Source organism: Pongo abelii, chromosome 1 (genome assembly GCF_028885655.2).
Source record: "Pongo abelii isolate AG06213 chromosome 1, NHGRI_mPonAbe1-v2.0_pri, whole genome shotgun sequence".
NCBI lineage: Eukaryota > Metazoa > Chordata > Mammalia > Primates > Hominidae > Pongo > Pongo abelii.
Window position 1 is genome coordinate 204,869,418 of NC_071985.2, and position 24,739 is coordinate 204,894,156.

The 24,739-nt window shown below is 42.0% G+C and overlaps 1 protein-coding gene across 1 annotated transcript in view; it reads right to left on the reverse strand.

Moving 5' to 3' along the window:
* Positions 1–3,028: 3,028 nt before the first annotated feature.
* The window catches only part of YTHDF2 (YTH N6-methyladenosine RNA binding protein F2), a 33,671-nt gene continuing 11,960 nt past the window's right edge, over positions 3,029–24,739 (reverse strand). The window contains exon 5 of the mRNA XM_024249315.2: positions 3,029–3,876. Coding sequence (XP_024105083.1) covers positions 3,853–3,876 — 24 coding nt within the window. The 3' untranslated portion in view covers positions 3,029–3,852. The remainder of the gene's footprint in view (positions 3,877–24,739) is intronic.

Sequence of the window (24,739 nt, forward strand, 5' to 3'; positions counted from 1 at the left end):
TCCTGATACAATGCACTGAAAAAGGCAAGGCGCTTTTGTGGCATTCTTGTCAAAGAATAACCTCAAACTAATAGTGAGAAATGATCAGATAAATCCAACTGGAAGGGCATTGTATAAAATAACTGGCCAGTACTCCTCAAAACTGTCAAAAAATGGTAACTGAAAAACTGTCACAGGCTAGAAGAGACTAAAGACAATTAAATGCAATGTGGGATCCTGGATTGGATGCTGAACCATCAGTTACACACTGTAACTGACACAACTCAAATTAGTTAATAGTACGGCATCAATATTTGCTAGTCTTGATAATTTTACTATGGTTATACAAGATGTTAACATTTGGGAAAAGCTGAGTGAAGAGTATGGTAACTCTTCATACTACATTTGCGTAAGTCTAAAATTATTTCAGAACGTTTTATATAATGGAACACACTTAAGAGAAGATAACCAATCAAATACAGCTAAAATAAAATTGAGGGAAAGTGAAATTTATTTTAAGGATGGAGTGCAGTGGCGTGATCTCAGCTCACTGCAACCTCTGCCTCACAGGTTCCAGCAACTCTCCTGCCTCAGCTTCCTGACTAGCTGGGATTACAGGTGCACACCATCACACCCAGCTAATTTATGTATATTTAGTAGAGACGGGGTTTCACCATGTTGGCCAAACTAGTCTCAAACTCCTGACCTCAAGCGATCCACCTGCCTCGGCCTCCCAAGGCACCAGCCTCAGGCTGGGCACGGTGGCTCACGCCTGTAACCCCAGCACTTTGGGAGGCCGAGGCAGGCGGATCGCTTGAGGTCAGGAGTTCCAGACGAGCTTGGCCAACGTGGTGAAACCCTGTCTCTATTAAAAATACTGGCAAAGTTGTCTTTAACAATAAGAAAACTGGTTTAGCTGCATTTTGGAGTCTTTAGTAAAGAACAGTCTAATTTTTTATACTACAAGAAAAGCCAATGTGGTTTTTCAAAAATACACAAATCCAAAAGGGAAGGCTAAGTATGCAACCTTATTAGGGGCTCCAAATTCTTTTGAGTCTACTCTTAAAAGCTGAAACAGTACTTTCTACGTGTGCTATAAAAGACTGGGAACTACTATGTTGCTAACATTTCAAATTGCAAATAATCATCTTAAATAATCTCATATCCAACTTGAAATACTATGTAGGAAAATCTAGTTAAAATTGCTTTTGAATTTGCTTTTCTCTGGATTTTCCCTTTTCAAGGTCAAATACTAAAGAAGCCCGAGGGAGTCCTCTACAAGTCACAGAAGTTTAGGCTACAAGTGAAAACGATGAGTGCCATACATATTACTAGGAAATCTAGCACCTTCCTACTGATAAAAACACAAGGAACTCCCCAAAATTTGAGGTAAACGTGCTTCAAAAAGGATGGCAGCCAGAAATATTTAGCAATATTGTACTGTGCCTCTGACAGGCCAAAAAAAAGCTTTTGACTGCAAATGTCAGTAATGGTGCTATTGGCTGGGCACAGTGGCTCACGCCTGTATTCCCAGCACTTGGGGAGGCCGAGGTGGGCAGATCACCTGAGGTTGGGAGTTCGAAACCAGCCTGACCAACACGGTGAAACCCCATCTCTACTAAAAGTACAAAAATTATCCGGGCATAGTGGGGCATGCCTGTAATCCCAGCTACTTGGGAGTCTGCAGCAGGAGAATCGCTTGAACCCAGGAGGTGGAGGTTGCAGTGAGCTGAGAGCCCACCACTGCACCCCAGCCAGCGAGACAGAGTGAGACTGAGTCTTGAAAAAACAAAAGAGGGGAAAAGAAAAGAGGGGAAAAGGAAAAGGGAAGGGAAAGAAGGAAAGGGAAGGGAAGAAGGGAAGGAAAAAAGGGAAGGGGGGAAGGGAAGAAGGGAAGGGAAGGGAAAGGAAGGGAAGGGAAGGGAGGAAAGGAAAGGAAAGGAAAGGGAAGGAAGGAAAGAAGGAAAGAAAGAGAGAGGAAGGAAGGAAGGAGAAAGAGAAGAAAGAAAAGCAAGCAAGCTAGCTAGCTATTTAGAAACCAGCATTTAATAATTTTATTGGCACTCCTGACTTTACTATCCTGGGCTGTGTAGAACTCAGTAATTTTGAGGGCACAACTCTGTCCAACAGTATTAAAATCCATTTCCATAACCCTTTCTTAGTATAAATGTTAGATGTTTTCACACAGGCAACTCTAAAATGGAAACTTTCTTTTTTTTTTTTTTTTTTTGAGACAGAGTCTTGCTCTGTCACCAGGCTGGAGTGCTGTGGCACAATCTTGGCTCACTGTAACCTCCACCCCCTGGGTTCAAGCAATTCTCCTGCCTCAGCCTCCCAAGTAGCTGGGATTACAAGCATGCTCCACCATCCTCCAGCTAATTTTTGTAGAGACAGGATTTCACTATGTCGGCCAGGCTGGTCTCGAACTCCTGACCTCAAGTAATCCACCCGCCTCAGCCTCCCCAAAGTCCTGGGATTACAGGCATGCGCCACTGTGACCAGCCTAAAATGGGAACATCTTAAGAGCTAAAAATCTTTTAAGATAGAGAAGCCTCTAAAACTGTTGAAAATAAACAAGAAGAAATGAAATGCTATTACAATTGTTATAAGGTTCCCAAAGACCCAAGCCCACAGAAATTTTATTGTCAGGGATCTGCATCCCTATGGAATATTGTCTAAAACCAATATTTCAAATTAAACACTTATTTCCTGGGCTCTACCTTCCTCTGCATCTAAGATAGCTGGCCAGATTCCATGGAGTTAAGTATAGTGCCAGGCACCCAATAGTCTAATATTTGTTGAACAAATGATTTAGCAATGACTCTACATTCTCTGCAAAGTATCCAGAAATAAAGCATTATGAATATCAGCCCACCTTGCTTTTGCAGAGGTCATGGTTAACCAGCCCTGGGTACAAAGCAAGCCTGAAGTGTTTACTCTTAGCACAAACTCTGTAAAATTAGTTGCTGTCTCACCTGTTATACCCCCTTATACTCCAAATATTTCTTAAAATACAGCAGACTCAAATAATACTAAATGGTACTAGAAGTGATGCTCAACAGGATCTCACGTTTATTGAGAAGTGATTAATGGTAAAAAGAAAGGCAATGCCCTTTCCTCATTGGCTGAACAAGAAACTGAAGAAACATTCACTACACGTTTTACAGTATTTTTCTCTTCCAAAATGCATTTCTGTAAACGAGTTTTTACCACTGTTCTTAGCTTTGAAATCAAATTAATCCTGACTTAATCAGTATAATGTACAAGAACAGAACATTTCTTAGGACTCCTAGTACTTTACTTTGAGTAACAAAAGGTCAGAGAAAATGAACCACCCTTAAAGACACAACCTTGGGTAACACTGTTATATTCTCCTAGACAAAAATTCTTCATAAAAATGTTCTTCCAGTTCGGAAGGATAAAATCAAATTCCCACTTTCTGGGGTGGATGCCCAAAACCTTCACAACTCAAGTGTTCTCCAAGTGCAAATGTCAAAATGGGAGGAGGAAAGGGTTTAAAAATTAGAGAAAACTGTATGCACTTACGGACTTAAAAATCCGAAAAACATAGTAAAAAGACAAAAAAACAAAGCATTATGCTCTGAAATCACAACCAAAGCCAAAATAAAAGGGACATTTTTCACCTAAGCTACCTAGAGGGATTTTTTGTTTAGTTTTTTCTTTTTCTTTTTTTTTTTCATTTTCCAGTTAAGTCCTATGTCTTTTGTGAAATTCCAATACTTAAACTGCAAGTCTGCAATCGTCTCTGAAGTCAGTGAAATTAAGAAAAAAGTCCTAATTCTCTTGAAGGTCATTTTTTCCTCTTAGGATATGCAGATGCAACCGTTGCTGCAGTCTGTGTAGAACTGCCTTTTATTTCCCACGACCTTGACGTTCCTACAGAGGTAAGAAAAAAATTGAAATGGTTAAAAATTATCTGAACATGCTTATGAATTTAAAAACTTCACAGAATAACTCAACAGAAATTTAATTATTTAGAATTATTAGAAAATTAATTATTCTAAGTAGAACATTCCCCACAAAGAAAAACTGGCTTTTACTTTGTTTTAAACACTTAAACATCTTAATGCAAAATTACTTTTGACTTGAAAATTCATTACATGCTTTCCTATTATACTGTTTAGATTAATACTTAGTTGTCAGGCCTCCCAAAAATATGGGCCTAATGGAAGTAACCCAAACATACATGACTGGTCAGATAAAGCAGAATACATACATACATAGTAGACTAGAGTGTTAGAGTCAGACTGACCTAAATTCAAATCCCAAACTAGTCCCAAGGACTTGGACATACTCATAAGTCCTCAATTTCCTTTTCTGTAAAGTGAAGATAAGTATCTCACAGGGTTACGGAAAATTAATAAGCTGACATATAGAAAGGCCTTAGTCCACAGACAGGAAAAAAAAAAAAAAACCCCACACATCTGGCCTCCTTCCCTGGGGAGGTGGTAATCTGACTACAATACTTACGTTTTCCCTGAAATAAACCCCAATGCTCATTTTCTTAAGAATCACTGTTTATGAGTCTTTCAGAAACTTATCCTAAATTCTTCCATTTCACACATTACTTCATGCACAGAATTTAAAAAAAATTTTTTTTTCTTTTTGAGACAGAGTCTCGCTCTGTAGCCCAGGCTAGAGTGCAATGGCACGATCTTCGCTCACTGCAACCTCGGCCTCCTGGGTTCAAGCCATTCTCCTGCCTCAGCCTCCTGAGTAGCTGGGATTACAGGCGCCGCCACCATGCCTGGCTAATTTTTTGTATTTTTAGTAGAGACGGGGTTTCACTATGTTGGCCAGGCTGGTCTCGAACTCCTGACCTCGTGATCTGCTTGCCTCAGCCTCCCAAAGTGCTGGGATTAGAGGCGTGAGCCACCATGCCCGGCCTCAGAATTTTTTAAATTTTACATTTTTACCAAGGCAGGAGGATCATGAGGTCAAGAGATTGAGACCATCCTGGCCAACATGGTGAAACCCCGTCTCTACTAAAAATACAAAAATTAGCTGGGCATGGTGGCACGCGCCTGTAGTCCCAGCACTTTGGGAGGCCGAGGCGGGCGGATCATGAGGTCAGGAGATCGAGACCATCCTGGCTAACACGGTGAAACCCCATCTCTACTAAAAAATACAAAAAATTAGCCGGGCGTGGTGGTAGGCACCGGTAGTCTCAGCTACTCGGGAGGCTGAGTCAGGAGAATGGCGTGAACCCAGGAGGTGGAGCTTGCAGTGAGCCAAGATCGTGCCACTGCACTCCAGCCTGGGCGACAAAGCGAGACTCCATCTCAAAAAAATAAATAAATAAATAAAATAAAAATAAATAAAATAAAATTCCACCTATTATCTCTTAATGTAACTCCAGAAATACAGACAATAAATTGTCCCAAATTGTAACACTGAATTAGAAACTTAGACTATAGATGTGCTTTTTCCTAAGAAACATGTTTATTATATTTAAGTTAGTCAGCATGCTTAATAGCATTTAAAATAGTCAAGAAAAGATTCAAAACAGCATCATGCAATTATATTTACTACAGCACTGTCTCTCATTCTTTAAACACCAAATTTGTTCCTCTTTATAATGTGCAATTTTAAGTCTCACAAATACCTATGTTCAATATTGCTTCAAAAGTCAAACTTTCTCAATTTTAACACAACAATACCAAGACAGCCAGAAGTGGTGGCTCACACCTGTAATCCCAACACTTTGGGAGGCCAAGGCAGATAAGACTGCTTGAGGCCAGGAGTTCAAGACCAGCCCGGCCAACATATGGAGACCCTGTCTCTACAAAAAAAAAAAAATATTTCAGTTAGTCAGGCATGGTGGTGACATGTGCCTGTGGTCCCAGCTACTTGGGAGGGTGAGCTGGGAGGATGGCTTAAGCCCAGGAGGTCAAGGCTGTAGTGAGCCCTGATCACACCACTGTACTCCAGCCTGGGTGACAAAATGAGACCCCATCTTTAAAAAACAAAAAGAGAGAAGAAAAAGTATAGATTGGAAACAGAGTGGGAAGCCAGGGCATCAGTAGGCTCCTTCTTGAAGGACCTCCCACTGGCCAAATCTGTGACTTGAGCATTACATAATATTAATGATAAGTAAACACCTATCATAGTAATACCTGAATCAAGCAAGAATTATCAATCAATGCTAGAATTAAAAGGAGACAGTTTGATGAGAAACAAGTTATTTACATAGTGTCGAACTATTTTCCCACGTATTAAAAAAAAAAAAAAATTAAGTGGAGAACCTGGTGGACAACACTTTACCCAAAGTGACCAAAGTTAACATTATCAGTAATGGCATAAACAGACATCTTGTACTTCCCAGTATGATGCAATGAGAAGGATACAACCTCACTTGAAACCAGTGAAGACAGACTTGAAACCAGTGAAGACAGACTTAGGAGGGCTGGGCGCAGTAGCTCACTCCTATAATCTCAGCACTTTGGGAGGCGGAAGCTGGCAGATAGCTTGAGCACAGGAGTTCAAGACCAGCCTGGGCAACATGGCAAGGCCCGTGTCTTACATTACAAACACATACATACACACACACACACAAAATTATCTGGGTGTGGTGGCATGTACCTGTAGCCCCAGCAACCTGGGAAATCACTTAAGCTCAGGGAGATCAAGGCAGCAGTGAGCCATGATCGTGCCACTGCACTCTGGCCTAGGCAACAGAATGAGACCCTATCTAAAAACAATGAAAACAACAAATAACAACTTAGGAGACATGAAACCATGGTCTCCAAATGTTCATGGACTAGAACTTGGACCACAAAAAAATTGCTATCAAGGACATTAAGACAACTGATAAAGTCTGAATAAGATCTGTGGGTAACAACATTGTGTCAATTTCCTGATTTTGATAAATGCACTGTGGTTATGTAACTGCATGTCTTTGTTCTTGGGAACTACACACTAAAATACCTAGGAGAAAAGACATGATGTCTAGACTGTAACTCTCAAATGGCTCAGGAAAACATTATATATACACATTTTAAAAACATTCAAATGATAAAGCAAATGTGGCAAAATGTGGAGAGTAAATCTGAAATTATTCCAAGGCCCAGCATGGTAGCTCACATCTGGGGCTCACACTTTAGAAGGCTGAGGCAGGGGAAGTGCTTGAGGCCAGGAGTTCAAGACCAGCCTTCGGCAAAATAGTGAGACCCTGTCTCTACAACAACAACAACAACAACAAAATTAACTTAGCTGGGTGTGGTGGTGTGTGCCTGTAATCCTAGCTACTTGGATTGGCTACTTGGGAGGCTGAGGTGGGAGGACAGCTTGAACCCAGGAGTTAGAGGTTACAGTGAGCTATGATGCCACCGCTACATTCCAGCCTGGCAGCCTGGGTAACAAAGGCCCTGTCTCTCAAAAAACTTTTTTTAAAAAATGTATTTCAAAACATGAAACTGGGGGGAAGTGAAGAAACGAATTTATTTCTTCTGCAAAAAAGTTAGGTGCACTAAGTTACATTTAACACTTAATAAAACTTTAATGTTTATATAATTACAGGCTGCGTGTGGTGGCTCATGCCTGTAATCTCAGTACTTTGAGGCCGAGGTAGGTGGATCACTTAAGGCCAGAGTTCGAGACCAGCCTGGGCAAGGTGGCAAAACCCCGTCTCTACAAAAAAAATACAAATATTAGCCAGCATGCTGGCACACACCTATAGTCCCAGCTGCTGGGGAGGCTGAGGCAGGAGGATGCAGTGAGCCGAGATTGCACCACTGCACTCCACCCTGGGTGACAGATGAAGATGAATTTAAATCAGGCACAGAGGGCCTTACACCTTGTTCAGTCCCAGCTACTTGGGAGGCTGAAGCAAGAGGATCATCTGAGCCCAGGAATTTGAGTCTGTAATGAACTATGATCACAGCTGTGAACAGTCACTGCACTTCAGCCTAGAGAACATAGCGAGACCTCATCTTAAAAAAAAAAAACAAAAAACAAAAAACAAACAAAAAAAAACCATTAAGGCCCAGCACGGTGGCTCACGCCTGTAATCCTAGCACTCTGGGAGGCCAAGGAGGGTGGATCACCTGAGGTCAGGAGTTCGAGACCAGCATGGCCAACATGGCAAAACCCCATCTCTACTAAAAATAAAAAATTGAGGCCGGGCACGAGGGCTCACACCTGTAATCCCAGCACTTTGGGAGGCCGAGGTGGGTGGATCACGAGGTCAGGAGTTCAAGACCAGCATGACCAACATGGCAAAACCCCATCTCTACTAAAAATAAAAAATTGGGGCCGGGCACGATGGCTCACGCCTGTAATCCCAGCACTTTGAGAGGCCGAGGTGGGTGGATCACGAGGTCAGGAGTTCAAGATCAGCCTGGGCAAGATGGTGAAACCCCCACTACTAAAAAAACAAAAAAAAATTAGCCGGGCGTGGTGGTGGGCGCCTGTAATCCCAGCTACTCGGGAGGCTGAGGCAGAGAACTGCTTAAATCCGGGAGGCAGGGGATGCAGTGAGCTGAGATCGCGCCACTGCACTCCAGCCTGGGTGACAGAGCAAAACTCTGTCTCAAAAAAATAAAAATAAAAATAAATAAAAATAAAAAATTGGGCTGGGCACAGTGGCTCATGCCTGTAATCCCAGCACTTTGGGAGGCCGAGGTGGGCGGATCACCTGAGGTCGGGAGTTCGAGACCAGCCTGACCAACATGGAGAAACCCCTGTCTCTACTAAAAATACAAAATTAGCTGGGCGTGGTAGCACATGCCTGTAATCCCAGCTACTAGGGAGGCTGAGGCAGGAAAATCGCTTGAACCTGGGAGATGGAGGTTGCTGTGAGCCGAGATCACGCCATTGCACTCCAGCCTGGGCAACAAGAGAGAAACTCTGTCTCAAAAAAATAAAAAATAAAAAATAAAAAAAAAATAATAATAATAATAAAGATATGAGCTGGCATGAGTTAAAGTATATATAATAGGAAAAAAACAACAAAACCAAAAGTTGGTTCTTTGAAAAAATTAAGATTACTTTGTACCCCATAAATATATACAATTATAAATTGTCGGCCGGGCTCAGTGGCTCACGCCCATAATCCCAGAAAAAAAAAAAAAAAAATTGGCTGGGCGCAGTGGCTCACGCCTGTAATCCCAGCACTTTGGGAGGCCGAGGTGGGCAGATCACCAGGTCAGGAGATCGAGACCATCCTGGCTAACATGGTGAAACCCCATCTCTACTAAAAATACAAAAAATTAGTTGGGCATGGTGGCACACACCTGTAGTCCCAGCTATTCAGGAGTCTGAGGCAGGAGAATCGCTTGAACCTGGGTGGCGGAGGTTGCAGTGAGCTGAGATCACACCACTGCACTCCAGCCTGAGCAACAGAGCGAGATTCTATCTCAATAAAAAATAAAAATAAAAAATAAATTAAAAAGTAGACAGCCCTGGTAGCAGGCACCTGTAATCCCAGCTACTCAGGAGGCTGAGGCAGGAGAATTGTTTGAACCCAGGGGGCAGAGGTTGTAGCGAGCCAGGATCACGCCACTTCACTCCAGCCTGAACAAGAGCAAAACTCCGTCTCAAATAAAAACATTAAAGATATTAACTATGAATAAATTAGGAAACTACAAGTCCAGACAGATCTGGTCTGTGGCTTAAATAACTAGAAATAATGTCGACATCTCTATCCACCCATCCACCTTAGGCCCTCCTCACTTTAAATCTATGATTACAAAATAGAAAACTCGGCTGGGCGCAGTGGCTCATGCCTGTAATGCCAGCACTTTGGGAGGCCGAGGCAGGTGGATCACTTGAGGTCAGTAGCTCAAGACAGGGCTGGCCAACATTGTGAAACCCCACCTCTACTAAAAATACAAAAATTAGCCAAGCGTGGTGGCACATGCCTGTAGTCCCAGCTATTCAGGAGGCTGAGGCAGGAGAATCAATCACTTGAACCTGGGTGAGCCAAGATTGCACCACTGCACTCCAGCCTAGCCAACAGAGCTAGATTCTGTCTTAAAAATAAAAATAAAAAATAAAATAGAAAATTCAGTCTCTGGAGGAAATATACAAAAAGCCATAGGTGGCAATGTTAAAGTCTACACATATGCAATCTCTTCATATAATATTCAAAAATAGTAAAACTGCCTATTTGGCTTCCCTCTATTTAAGCTTAATAACCTTTCTACTTACTACTGCACTGTTCTATCCCTCCCTCTCCCTTCACTTTTAAGTGGGCCATAAAACACAACTGAGGCATATTCATATTTACTTGGATATAATTTTATTAGCATTAAAATCTGGTAAATGTTTATCTCTCCCACAAAATTAAATCTATATAGCTCTCAACTAGTTTTCCCTATGCCCCCATGAACCTTGAAAGAAACCCAAAGTTCAGCACCCCAGCTGACAATATAAAATGCTTAGACGGGAGTCATTCTTTGAGACAGTGTCTCGCTCTGTTGCCCAGACTGGAGTGCCATGGCAGGATCTCCGCTCACTGCAAGCTCCACCTCCCGGGTTCCCGCCATTCTCCTGCCTCAGCCTCCCGAGTAGCTGGGACTACAGGTGTGCACCACCATGCCGGGCTAATTTTTTGTATTTTTAGTAGAGACGGGGTTTCACCGTGTTAGCCAGGATGGTCTCGATCTCCTGACCTCGTGATCCACCCGCCTCAGCCTCCCAAAGTGCTGGGATTACAAGCATGAGCCACCGCGCCCGGCTAGGAAAATGTATTTTTAAAAATGATGTGATGACACAAAAATTACTTCCATTGCTTGATATGGTTTAATAGAATCAACCTTTATAGTCTCCAATGCCGTGAATAAGAGTTAAATAAGTCTAATGGCAGAAAAATCAAGTCATATATAATTAAGATGCTAACTTCCCCAGATAAAGAGACAAAATATTTTTCATCAGTTCTCCAATTTAAAGCAAGGCTATAATATTTTATTAAAAATATCTATTTTGGCCATGGTACCTCCTGCCTACGAGCCCAGCACTTTGGGAGGCTAGGACCAGTAGTTTGAGACCAGCCTGGGCAACATACTGAGAACCTGACTCTACTAGAATTTGAGACAGAGTTTCGCTCTTGTTGCCTGGAGTGCAATGGCACAATCTCGGCTCACCGCAACCTCCGCTTCCCGGGTTCAAGCGATTCTCCTGCCTCAGCCTCCTGAGTAGCTGGGATTACACGCATGTGCCACCATGCCCAGCTAATTTTGTATTTTTAGTAGAGATGGGGTTTCTCCATGTTGGTCAGGATGGTCTCGAACTACCAACCTCAGGTGATCCACCTGCCTTGGCCTCCGTAAGTGCTGGGATTACAAGCATGGGCCACCGCACCGGCCAGAAATTTTTAAAAATTAGGCCAGGCATGGTGGCTCACACCTGGAATCCTAACAATTTGAGAAGCCAAAGGAGGAGGATCACTTAAGCCCAGGAATTCAAGAACAGCCTGGGCAACACAGTGAAACCTTATCTCTCCAAAAAGTTTTTTTAATTAGCCAGGCATAGTGGCGAGCACCTGTGCGGTCCCAGCTACTTAGAAGGCTGCAAGAAAAAGAATGCTTAAGCCCAGGAGGTCAAAGCTGCAATAAGTTGTGATCAGGCCACTACATTCCAGCCTGGGTGACAAAGTGAGGCCTTCTCTCAAAAAAAATAAATAAATAAATAAATAAATAAATACACACACACACACACACACACACTCATGCACGATATAATGACATTTCAGTCAATGACAGATCAGTAAGATTATAATGGAGCTGACAAATTCCTATCACCTAGCGATGTCGAAGCCACTGTAAGGATGTAGCACAAAACATTACTCACTTGTTTGTGGTAATGCTGGTGTAAACAAACTTACCGCACTGCAAGTCGTATAAAACTATAGCACGTAAAATCATGTATAATAAATAATACTTAATAACAAACTCGGCCAGGCGCAGTGGCTCACATCTGTAATTCCAGCACTTTGGGAGGCCGAGGCAGGCGGATCACCTGAGGTCAGGAGTTTGAGACCAGCATGGCCAACATGGTGAAACCCTGTCTCTACTATAAATACAAAATCAGCTGGGTGTAGTGGCACGCGGCTGTAGTCCCAGCTACTAGGGAGGCTGAGGCAGGAGAATCGCTTGAACCTGGGAGGTGGAGGCTGCAGTAAGCAGCCAAAATCACACCACTGCACTCCAGCCCGGGCAACAGAGTGAGATTCTGTCTCAAAAAAAAAGCCAGGTGCGGTGGCTCACGATTGTAATCCATGGGAGGCCGAGGCGGGTAGATCACAAGGTCAGGAGATCTGAGACCATCCTGGCTAACACGGTGAAACCCCGTCTCTACTAAAAATACAAGAAATTAGCCAGGCGTGGTGGCAGGCGCCTGTAGTCCCAGCTACTCTGGAGGCTGAGGCAGGAGAATGGTGTGAACCCGGGACGTGGAGCTTGCAGTGAGCCAAGATAGCGCCACTGCACTCCAGCCTGGGCGACACAGCAAGACTCCGTCTCTCTCTCACACACACACACACACACACCTTACTATGTTATTGGCTTATATATTTACTATACTATACTTTTAATCATTATTTTAGAATGTACTACTTATTAAAAGAAAGGGTAATTGTAAAACTGCCTCTGATAGGTCCTTCAGGAGGTATTCCAGAAGAAGGTACTATTATAGATGACAGCTGTGTTACTGCTTCTGAAGACTTTCCAATCGAACAAGATGTGGTGATTAAGACACTGATACGGATGATCCTGAGTCTGTGTAGGTCTAGGCTAATGTGTTTGCCATAGTTTTTTGAAAGACATTAAAAATGTAAGTTTTTCTTTTTCTTTCTCTTTTTTTAAAGACAGAGTCTCGCTCTGTTGCCCACGCTGGAGCACAGTAGCACGATCTCAGCTCACTGCAACCTCTGCCTCCCGGGTTCAAGCGATTCTCGTGTCTCAGCCTCCCCGGTAGCTGGGATTACAGGTGTGCACCATCATGCCCGGCTAAGTTTTGTATTTTTAGTAGAGATGGGGTTTCACCATGTTGGTCAGGCCAGTCTCCAACTCCTGGCCTCAAGTAATCCGCCCGCCTCAGCCTCCCAAAGTTCTGGGATTACAGGCATTCACCTCCGTACCCAGTCCCCTTATCTTTTATACTGTGTTTTAATGTACATTTTCTGTGTTTAGATACACAAATACTTATCATTGCATTACAAGTGCCTATACTATTCACTTGTTATATACTGTAACATGCTGTACAGGCTGGTAGCCTAGGAACAACAGACTATACCATATAGCCTAAGTTGTGTAGTAGGTTCTACCATCGAGGTTTGTGTAAGTACACAATGTTTGCAGGACAAAATCACCTGACAATGCATTTCTCAGAACATATCCCCGTCGCTAAGAGATGCATGATTGTATATCTAATCTTCCTATTAACCCAATTAGATATTTTCCCTAAGGTTTAAAGATATTTAGGCTCAGAGGATTTTCCTACTTCAATATTGGTGACAGCGGCAGATATGAAACCAACTCTTCCTCCAGAGCCCCAGGTCTTTCCAGTACCCATACATTTATTATCAAGACCACAAAATCCATAATTCATGCTCTACCAATATCAACTTTATACACCCAAATTTAAAATACAGGAGAATCACCTGTAGAGCTGATAAAATGCAGATTCCAAGGCCTCACCTCCAAAGATGCTCATTCAGTAGGTAAGGGAGAACAAGAATCTCAAAGTAAGAACTCTCAGAGGGTACTTTTTGTACTAACTGAAAAACTTCTCTTCAACCATTTCTAATCCTACAAGAGATACCTAGGGAGCTTACTAAATAAAATTTCTAATTCAGTTAAGTCTCTAAGTAGAACCTAGGTTATCAATATATTTTTTAAACTTTCAAGGTGACTCAAAAGTTGTTTTAAATCAGTTACCATTTTTTGGAATTTATACACTGAAGCTCTCGCATCCAGGTCCACCGTACTCCCCTCTCCTCACCACTGTGCAGGCCCACCGACCTCAACTAAAGCAACTTTTGCCATATCTAACTTTGAATTAGCCAAGAACTTGTCTGGGCTCTAATTCTAGCTCTGCCACCAAAGTGAGGTAACCCTGCAGTTCATGTATAACATGACAGTGGGGTAGACTAAAACGGTCCTACTTATAATAACCTGTCGCTGTGCATTATCCAGAACCGTTTACACTCTTCCTTATTCCTGCTGCCTGTAATTAGCAGCAACTTTTACAACCTTCAGCAAACGGTCATGGAGGTCACGTAGAGTAAATCTAATTCATTCCATTTTGAGACTTGTGATGGGAAAATTAAAACTGAGTGCTTACATACTTACGTTCCAACTAATTATGTTCTCTTTATATGTCCACAAAGGGGACTGGCTACAGGCATTAGCAGATACTAAAACACAGTTAGCAATTTTATTATTATTTTTTTTTGGAGACAGGGTCTCACTCTGTTGCCCATACTAGGGTACAGTGATATGATCCTAGTTCACTGCAGCCTCAACTTCCTGGGCTCAGGGGATCCTTCCACCTAAGCCTCCCAGGTAGCTAGTACCACAGGTGCATGCCACCACACCCGGCTAATTTCTTTTTATTATTTCTTGCCCATGCTGGTCTCCAACTCCTAGGTTCAAGTGATCCTAGGTGGTTTACAGGTGTAAACCACCACACCCGGCCAGTTAGCAATTTTAAATAAGTATGAAGATATAGCATGGCCTAAAAACAAAAAGAGCCTTGTGGCAAAACAAATCCCAGTTCTACTTCCTAGGTAGTGATCTAGTTTTTCCTTATTCAATCTCAGATCTCTACTTGGAAGATGAAGATAATCTTCACTCTTTTACAGGATTATTACAAGAGATTGAGGATATAATGACAAGCGCCTTATAGATATCCAGCAAATGCCTAAATATGGGTAAATATTATACCTAATAAGCACTAAGAAAAAGAGGATGAAATGAACACTATACACAAGATGATTATAACTGTATAAACTAATTACATAGGTAAAGAAAAGAAAAAATGCCAAGATGAGTAGTTTTGTTGTAGTACAGGAATTATGGGTGATTTCTTTCGTTTTCTACGCTTTTTATAATTTGGTTACATTTTACAATAAAAACAAATGCAAAACTTGCAAATATAGTTTGCACATTGCAAGATTTTTACATGCAAACGCTTAAGTTCTATATGCTATCCACACTTACTCAAAAAAACTCACAGGAAGAGCTTTTAAGGCTATCTTCTTAAAATGGCTTCATGTAGTACACCAAGTGATACAGGCAAAATCTGAATTCTGACATAAGTAGTAGGCACACTGAACATCTCTTAAGAACCAACAGAAATTGCAATACCAAGTGCAAATGAGTTGGAAAGTAGAACAACTGCCAGCCCCTGTCCCTTCCCACTCTATATCCAACAGTTCACACTGGGCATTGGCCATTTTCTTCATCTTTCTGTCTTTTCCTACCCATCCTTTTAGACCCAATTCAAATTAAGTCTTCCATAAAAGTTTCTTGGTAACTCTAGCTCTAACTGATCTTGCTATTTTTCTATACTTGGTCTCACACTGTCAATTAGTACTTTAATATATGCTGCCCTAGAATGTTTCATTTGATACATCGTAATTCCTTGATATCTTTTCCCAATGGCTAACTGGAGTTAAATCAGGTCAACAAGGGACTATTTGTTTATTCAGCAAGGAATGAAAAGCATTAGGGTACTACTTACTGGGCCCATTGGAACTAGAATTTGGTCCAGGAGGTGGCAGCAGCATGCATATTTAAACTGTTACCTGCTTTGTGTAGGAGAAAGAAGCAAGGATCTGAGCTGCCACTTTTTCCTTGCTCATGTGCAGACTTACAGGATTTCAATGAATGTAAAAAAGCAGGAAGAGAACACGTTTGCCCTAATTCAAAGAACAGAGCTTTTTTTTCTCCTCTGCATAAACTCCTAAGGAACTATAAGAACAGTCCTTCATCATGCTGTCCCTTAAAGGCAGGCAGGCAGGCAAAGCCAATGCTGTAAGCCTTCCCTATCTCCCTCCTGGGTAACTCTTCCTCATCCCTCCAAACCTGAACCCAGACTAAATCACCCAACACCTTTAGAAGAGATGCTGAACTTGCTGAATCCTCATACTTCTCCCATCTCAAAACAGATCCCTCTACCTCATCTTCCATGCATCATTCCCATTTTTAAAAATTCATTGTCATCTAGTGTGTTTCAAATTATGCTTCATAGGAGAGATGCTTCAGGTATCTTCTGGGAGAAGGGAAGCTGAACATGTAAAAATCATTCGTGAGTTTCCAAGAAAAGTTTCGTTTGCAGGGAAAAAAAGAATTCCAATGCTAAAAACTGTTACAGGAGTAATCTTTACTTCTGTAGGTAAGCAGAATGGCTCATACTTGAGTGATTCTTGGTTTAAACTATTCAAGATATACTAAACGATTCTAGCATTGCCCACTAGCCCTTGTCCCACAAATGTGTAAGCATGGAAAAATAGCAGTCCTCCCTGGATCTATCTTTAGCCACATCAAAATCAGAATGCTGCCATTCTTCATATTCAACTCTGTATTTCAGACATTTTTACATAGTCTAATTTACCAAAACAGCCCATACTAGGCAAACAAAAGAGCTTTATAATAGCTCTTTAAGGCTTGGAACAGAGGTTGAAAGATACCGACTCTGCAAGCACAAAGATAAAGAAACATGCAGAGTCTTTTGAATGAAGTACGGAGATCAAAACTTTCAAGTCTCTAATAGCAAAGCAACTTTTTATTCAACAGACATCATTGGCATCTGCAGTCATCTGTTACCTCTCTGCAGCCTCTGAGTAAGTGTACTCTACCCTACTGCTTGAAGTTCCATACAGGCTGTGTATCCCCTATCTGAAATTCTTGGGATAAGAAATGTTTTGGATTTCAGATTTTTTTAATATTTGTAGATACATACTGGTTGAGCATCCCTAATCTGAAAATCCAAAATAGGAAATGCTCCAATGAACATTTTCTTCAGTGTCATGTGTGCAGTTTCAGACTTTGGGGCATCTCAGATTTTCAAATTAGGAATACTCAACCTGAATAGCCCCTTCCTTGTTCTCTTTCTAAAACTCAAACTATTTTCTCTCAATCTCTTTCACTTGCTCCCTCTTTATCCTTCAAATTTTGTTATTTCTGGGGAATTTTTTCCATAGTCCTTTTCTCACTAGTGTTGGCTCTAGAACCACACTGCAGAATTAGATCACCAGCTTTACTTTCATATCTCATGTGCCTTTGCAAAGTTATTTACTCTTTTCTGTGTTTTAATGTTTTCATCAGTAAAACTGTGCTAGTTATACCTACCTCACAAGGATGCAAGAATTAAATGAACATACATTTAAATATATATTCAAGACAACTGTATGCTAGACACTGTACAGAGCATTCAGTAACTGTTAGCCATTCTTATTACAAGAATCTTTGAAAAGTCAAACTCTTCCATGCCTTTACCTATCCTGTGGGTTGAAAATTCAAATTCCTGTCAACAATCTGAGCTCCAGATTCCCAACTGCCTACTATCACCTGGCTGCTGCTACTATCACAGGCACCTGAAACTATTTCCAAAAGCCAATACAACCCCAAATCCTAACCCTAAACTGCTGCTCCTCTCATCATCTTTAATTTTTGAAAAACTAGTCAACAAATATGTCTACCACATTCTTCATATCCAGTTTCCCATTCCCACTGTCCTGGTTCAGGCCCTCATCATCTTTTTTTCCCCAGAATACTGTAAAAGCATCTCATTTAGTCTCTGAGCCATCTCCCACCTTTTCTTTTTTTTTTTTTTTTTGAGACAGTCTCGCTCTGTCACCTAGGCTGGAATGCAGTGCTGCGATCTCGGCTCACTGTAACCTCTGCCTCCCAGGTTCAAGTGATTCTCATCCCTCAGCTTCCCGAGTACCTGGGACTACAGGACTATAGGCACACACCACCACTCTTGGCTAATTTTTTTTGAGACGAAGTTTTGCTCTTGTTGCCCAGGCTGGAGTGCAGTGGAGCAATCTCGGCTCACTGCAACTGCCGCCTTCTGGTTTCAAGTGATTCTCCTGCCCCAGCCCCCCGAATACAGACGCCTGCCACCATGCCCAGCTAATTTTTGTTTTAGTAGAGATGGGGTTTCACCATGTTGGCCAGGCTGGTCTTGAACTCCTGACCTCGTGAACTGCCCACCTCAGCCTTCCAAAGTGCTGGGATTACAGGCATGAGCCACCGCACCCGGCCAAGTTTTTTTTTTTTTTTTTTTTTTTTTTTGAGACACAGTCTCGCTCTTTCGCCCAGGCTGGAGTGCAGTGGCGCTATCTCAGCTCACTGCAAGCTCCGCCTCCAGTGTTCACACCATTCTTCTGCCTCAGCCTCCTGAGTAGCTGGGACTACAGGCGCCCGTCACCACACCCGGCTAATTTTTTTGTATTTTTAGTAGAGACAGTGTTTCGCCATGTTGGCCAGGCTGGTATCAGACTCATGGCCTCAAATGACCTGCCAACCTTGGCCTCCCAAAGTGTTGGAATTAGAGACGTGAGCCACCTCACCCAGCCTAATAGATGTTTTGATAAGTTGCTTACCTAAGCTTCCATTTGTCGATCTATAAATACAGGATATTGCCTCCCAGGTTGGTATGGGGATTAAAGTAAGGCTATGAAAGTACCTAACATGGTGCCTAACAACGTCAATGCTCAGTAAGTGTTTCATCCTTCCCATCCTCCACACTGTTATTCCCTAATTAACTACCCTCCCTTACAACCAAACTAAAACACAGGTAAAGAATAAAATCCTAGGCCAAGCGCGGTGGCTCATGCCTGTAATCCCAGCACTTTGGGAGGCCAAGGCAGGCAGATCACCTGAGGTCAGGAGTTTGAGACCAGCCTGGCCAACATGATGAAACCCCGTCTCCACTAAAAATACAAAAATTAGCCAGGCATGGTGACGGGTGCCTGTAATCCCAGCTACTCGGGAGGCTGAGGCAGGAGAATCGCTTGAACCTGGGAGGGGGAGGTTGCAGGGAGCCAAGATCGCGCCATTGCACTCCAGCCTGGGGGACAAGGTGACATTTTGTCTCAGAGAAAAAAAAAAAGAATAAAATCCTGAAACTCTTCATATACTTGCCCAATCAACCTCTCCAGCGTTATCACTTATCATTCTATACCACATTAAACTTCTCATTCTGAAAACACACCATAAGCATTCTCAAGACTATGTTTCTGAACATGCTCTTACTAGAATGCCATTTTTTTGGAAGACAGGGTCTCACTGTCGCCCAGACTGGAGTACAGTGGTACCATCATGACTCACCGCAGACTTGACGTCCCGGGCTCAAGCAATCCTCCTGTCTCAGCCTCCTGAGCAACTAGGACTACAGGTGTGCCTCATCACACCTGGCTTTTTTTTTTTTTGGTAGAGACAAGATTTCATTATGTTGCCTAGGCTGGTCTCAAACTCCTGGGTTCAAGTGATTCTCTTGCTGCAGCCTCCCCAAAGTGCGAGGATTACGGGCATGAGCCACTGCACCTAGCCATTTCTCTACTTTTCTATCTGGCAAACTTCATAGATCATGGAGCAGTCCATGAGCTTCGGGGTGAGAGACTCAGTGGCTCTCCAGGTGTAATATACAAACATGAAACACGTTTTGAGCAACTTCTTTGCTAAACTGGATAATAGTTTTTCAAATATTAGAATATTTCCTCAAAAAAAATTTTTTTTTCTAGAGACAGTCTCCTGCTGTCACCCAGGCTGGGGTGCAGTGGCATGATCATAGCTCACTGCAGCTTTCATTTCCTGGACTCAAGCAATCCTCCTGCCTCAGCCTCCTGAGTAGCTGTACTTTAGTTATGCACCACCAAGTCTGGTTAATTTTTTAAAAAATTTTTGTAGAGACAAGGTCTCGCTATGCTGCCCAGGCTGGTCTCAAACTCCTGAGCTCAGGCAATCCTCCCACCTCAGCCTCCCTAAGTGTTGGGATTACAGGCGTGAGCCACTGTGCAGGACAAATTTTTGTGTTATTGAAAAAAAGTGTTTAAGAGCTACAGTCGTGACACACAAATTTAATCTGCAATCAATATTTTCTCCATCACTATCAAGTCTAGACAATCAGCAAAAATTAAACACTGATTTGTATACAGCATTTATCAATTTCCATGATGTAACTAACACCTGGGCCGGGCATGGTGGCTCACACCTGTAATCCCAGCACTTTGGGAGGCTGAGGCAGGCAGATCACAAGGTCAGGGGTTCGAGACCAGCCTGGCCAATATGGTGAAACCTCGCTTCTACTAAAAATACAAAAATTAGCTGGGCGTGGTGGCAAGCACCTGTAGTCCCAGCTACTTGGGAGGCTGAGGCAGCCCTGAACCCGGGAGGTGGGGGATGCAGTGAGTTGAGATCACGCCACTGCACTGCACTCCAGCCTGGGCAACAAGTGAGACTGCGTCTCAAAAACAACAACAACAAAAACACCACAGCTGATTTCAGATCACCAATGTGTTATCAGTGTGTAACAGCATATTATATATTGATACAACAGCTGTAAATAACCTCATGAGTAATGAATTTGAGTATTATCTAATACAATGGTAATTATAATGTAATTTAATGTACAGAAAGGTATTCTTGAAAGCTAAACAGCTGGCTCCAACTAGCCAACTCCAACACATCGCTGGAGAGACTTGTGTTAAAGACCAACTCCAACACTTACTAGCTATGAGACTTTGGATAAATAACCTCTGAGCCTCTTCCTTTATCTGAAATATGAGAATTACAGTGTTAGATAAAATAGCTAAGCTTCTGTGTGTACTATGTGCCAAGCACTGTGCTGCCATTTGAGTGCTTATCATTCTATTATTACTTATTTGGCAGGGTTCCAATGTTATTGCCTCCATGAATTCTTAATTTCCCCCAAGTAATTAATCACTTCTCCAGAATGCCAAAAATGTATTCATTTCTCTATTACAGCTCTTATCCCATATTTTACCCATTTTGCTGTCCTCCTAAAACCCTCTGCTTCTAAGGCAAAGATGGTGTCTTGTTTCTCTGTTCCATCCCAGCAATTAACACAAACGTTTGTTGAAAGATAAATACAAAGGGCATGGTTCAGAGATCCAAATTCCATGTTATCTATTCTCTTCTAGTCCTCCTTTAAGGAGGCTGCAGAAAGAGGCATTTTATCTATTCACAAAGCAAGGAAGGTGATGAGTAATACAAATAAAATTTCCTTAACCCTTTTGGCAGATAGACAAGTATATTTATCTGCAAGACAAAAATAGACATAGATGGCCTTAGGATTTTACAAAAAAATGCTCATGTTTGTCATCCTGGTTTAAAACAGGATGCCCACTCACTAGATCTGAAGAAGCAATAAAACAGTGGTGGGGAGGTAAGATACTAAATGGGAGCCAACAGTATCACATGGTTATTTACTTCCTAAGGATTTAATATATTTAGCTCAAGTGAGGATGTTTTCCTCTTTTATATCACAGAAACTTGAATTTTTTTTGAGACCGTCTCGCTCTGTCACCCAGGCTGGAGTGCAGTGGTAAAATCTCTGCTCACTGCAACCTCCACCTCCCGGGTTCAAGAGATTCTCCTGCCTCAGCCTCCTGAGTAGCTGGGATTACTAGCGTGCACCACCATGCCCGGCCTTTTTTTTTTTTTTTTTTTTTTGAGACAGTCTCGCTCTGTCACAAAGGCTGGAATGCAGTGGCATGATCTCAGCTCACAGTAACCTCCGTCTCCCTAGTTCAAGCGATTCTCATACCTCAGCCTCCTAACTAGCTGGTATTACAGGCACGAGCCACCACGCCTGGCTAATTTTTGTATTTGTTGTAGAGACAGGGTTTCACCATGTTGCCCAGGCTGGTCTTGAACTCCTAGGCTCAAGTGATGTGCTCATCTCAGCCTCCCAAAATGCTGGGATTACAGGCATGAGTCACTGCATCCAGCCTATAAATTTAATAAGCTTTTTCACAGTTTAAGAAACAATTTTTCATTAATATGTATATAGTAAATGTATTTAAAAACTACCCACATACCTAATCTGTAACAAAATTCACTGAGAATGCACCAATCCCTTCTGTCATCCACAGCTTTCTGGCCTCAAGTCCGTTCTTACTTATTTTACGTGTAACAAATACTTCGGTCAGAAATTATGAAACAAATAACCTTTCTAAAAAGATCTGTTTCAAAGGACAAATTCATCTTCACGAACCTCAAATGTTATCCTGAGTCAGCTAATCCTCTTTTATCCCTTGGTTTCTCTAGTCCAGACTACCCTATGTATGAACCCCCTCTACAACATCCCTAGTTTAGTTTCTATAACATATCTCTTTTAGTTTCTACCTGAAATTCTCTTGTGACTAAGAACTTCGTTTTTAGCAAGTTTTCCATTTACAAAAATATTTCTCCCTATAACCTCTATCCATTTGTTCTAGCTTTGTCTTTTGACATGAAGAATCTAGTCTTAAGAAAATTTGAGCTGGGCGCGGTGGCTCATGCCTGAAAACCCAGCACTTTGGGAGGCCAAGCCAGGCGGATCACAAAGTCAAGGGTTCAAAGACCAGCCTGCCCAACATGGTGAAACCCTGTCTCTACTAAAAATACAAAAATTAGCCGGGCATGGTGGTAGCCGCCTGTATTCCCAGCTGCTCGGGAGGCTGAGGCAGGAGAATCGCTTGAACCTGGGAGGTGGAGGTTGCAGTGAGCCGAGATCACGCCATTGCCCTCCAGCCTGGGTGACAACAGTGAAACTCAATCTCAAAAAAAAAAAAAAATTTTTTTTCAAAAATTTCAATAGCACAAAAGGGTATACAGTGAAAAGTCAAAAAATCCTACTGGTCCCATTTAATACCAATGACTTTTTTTTTTAGACTAAAACTCAAACTGTTGCCACCACAATCACATTTCCTCTGTATCTCAACTCTCTCCTCACTCTCCATTTGCTCTGCAGTTATTCAGAAAAATCATTTACCCAAGTACCCAATTAAGTCTACTTTTTTTTCTATTTCATTAATTTTTGTCTCCCAGGGCTCCATCATCCATTGAATCAAACAAGATGCTGGACTTTAAAAGAATTAGTCCTTTGTCCTCTCTACTTGACTGCTTCCCTTATTCTTGACTACTTCCCTCATTTTTACTTGTAGTTAAAGGGCTAGAAACAAGACAAAAATTAAACCAATTATGAAATTTCTTTAAAAAAAATTGACTCATTCAGGAAGTTAACTCTCCTTTCTCCCAGACTATTCCAAAGTTGAGTCAAAAGACAAATGCGGCTGGGTGTGGTGGTGGCTCACGCCTGTAATCCCAGCACTTTGGGAGGCCGAGGCGGGCGGATCACGAGGTCAGGAGATCGAGACCATCCTGGCTAACACGGTGAAATCCCGTCTCTACTAAAAATACAAAAAAATTAGCCGGGCGTGATGGCAGGCGCCTGTAGTCCCAGCTACGTGGGAGGCTGAGGCAGGAGACTGGCATGAACCCGGGAGGCGGAGCTTGCAGTGAGCCAAGATTGTGCCACTGCACTCCTGCCTGGGCGACAGAGCGAGACTCCTGTATCAAAAAAAAAAAAAAAAAAAGAAAGAAAGGCTCTTAAATGTTGCCTTCTTCTAGATAACAGTTGCACAATGATTCCCTCAACAAAACTTTTCAGGAAAAAAGTTTATGTAGCAATATACATAGAACTTAGCCAAGACCACAAAGCATATACCCCTTTAGTAAGAATTTCTGACTCTGTGGTAAAATACTAATTTTAAAAAACCATATACCTTTGACACATTTAACTACTAAAGGACAGATGTAAATATTTATACAAAAGGATGTTCAGTGTAGTGTTATTTTAATTAGAAAAAATAAAATACAAATTGTTGACATATTCAACAATTAGGGATTGGTAAATTATAGTAAGTCTGACAATACTATGAAGCCAACAAAAGTGATGTCATAGAGGAATACTTAACTGGGGAAAGGTTCTAAATAAATGCAGAAAGGCTACACAATAGTATCTGCAGTATTCAACAAGGTAAACTACACCTTAAGCACAGTATATTGCTTTTTAAAAAAATAAAAGTAAGTCACATCTATCAAACATGTCACTAAAATTTGCTCTAAGTTTCAAGCCTGACAGATCTAATGCTTGAAAGTTCTATGTTACTCAATTAGATCATGCAGAACAAGTCAGTAATAATACTAGGCAAAAATGGCTGTGGCTCTCCTTCAGTGTGTTCTGCCAAGATACTGCCCAATCATGGAACTTTAAAACAGCTGTGACACCTTCAGGATGAAGTTTAAGTACTTCCCTACTTCTTTATGAGGTTACCACCCATCTGGCATGAAAGCTTCTGCAATCTCGTAAATACTACAAAGGTACACACACAAACACTTCACCTAAGGGAGTCTACCGTCTCAATGAGCTATGAGCCCCATTCTCATAAAACCTGCTTGTTCTTTAAAGCCTAATAAAGATTTAAGAACAGTTTACAATCAGTTATGTAAAGATGTTAAGGAAAATAGTAACCAACAGGAGAGTAAGGCAGTACTAACTAAAATGGTAACTGGGCTTAGAAGCAATCATAGGCATCTTCCTGAAATCCCAGCAGTTTGTTTTTTTTTTTTTTGAGATGGAGTCTCGCTCTGTCGCCCAGGCTGGAGTCCAGTGGCGCCATCTTGACTCACTGCAAGCTCTGCCCCCTGGGTTCACGCCATTCTCCTGCCTCAGCCTCCCAAGTAGCTGGGACTATAGGAGCCTGCCACCACACCCAGCTAAT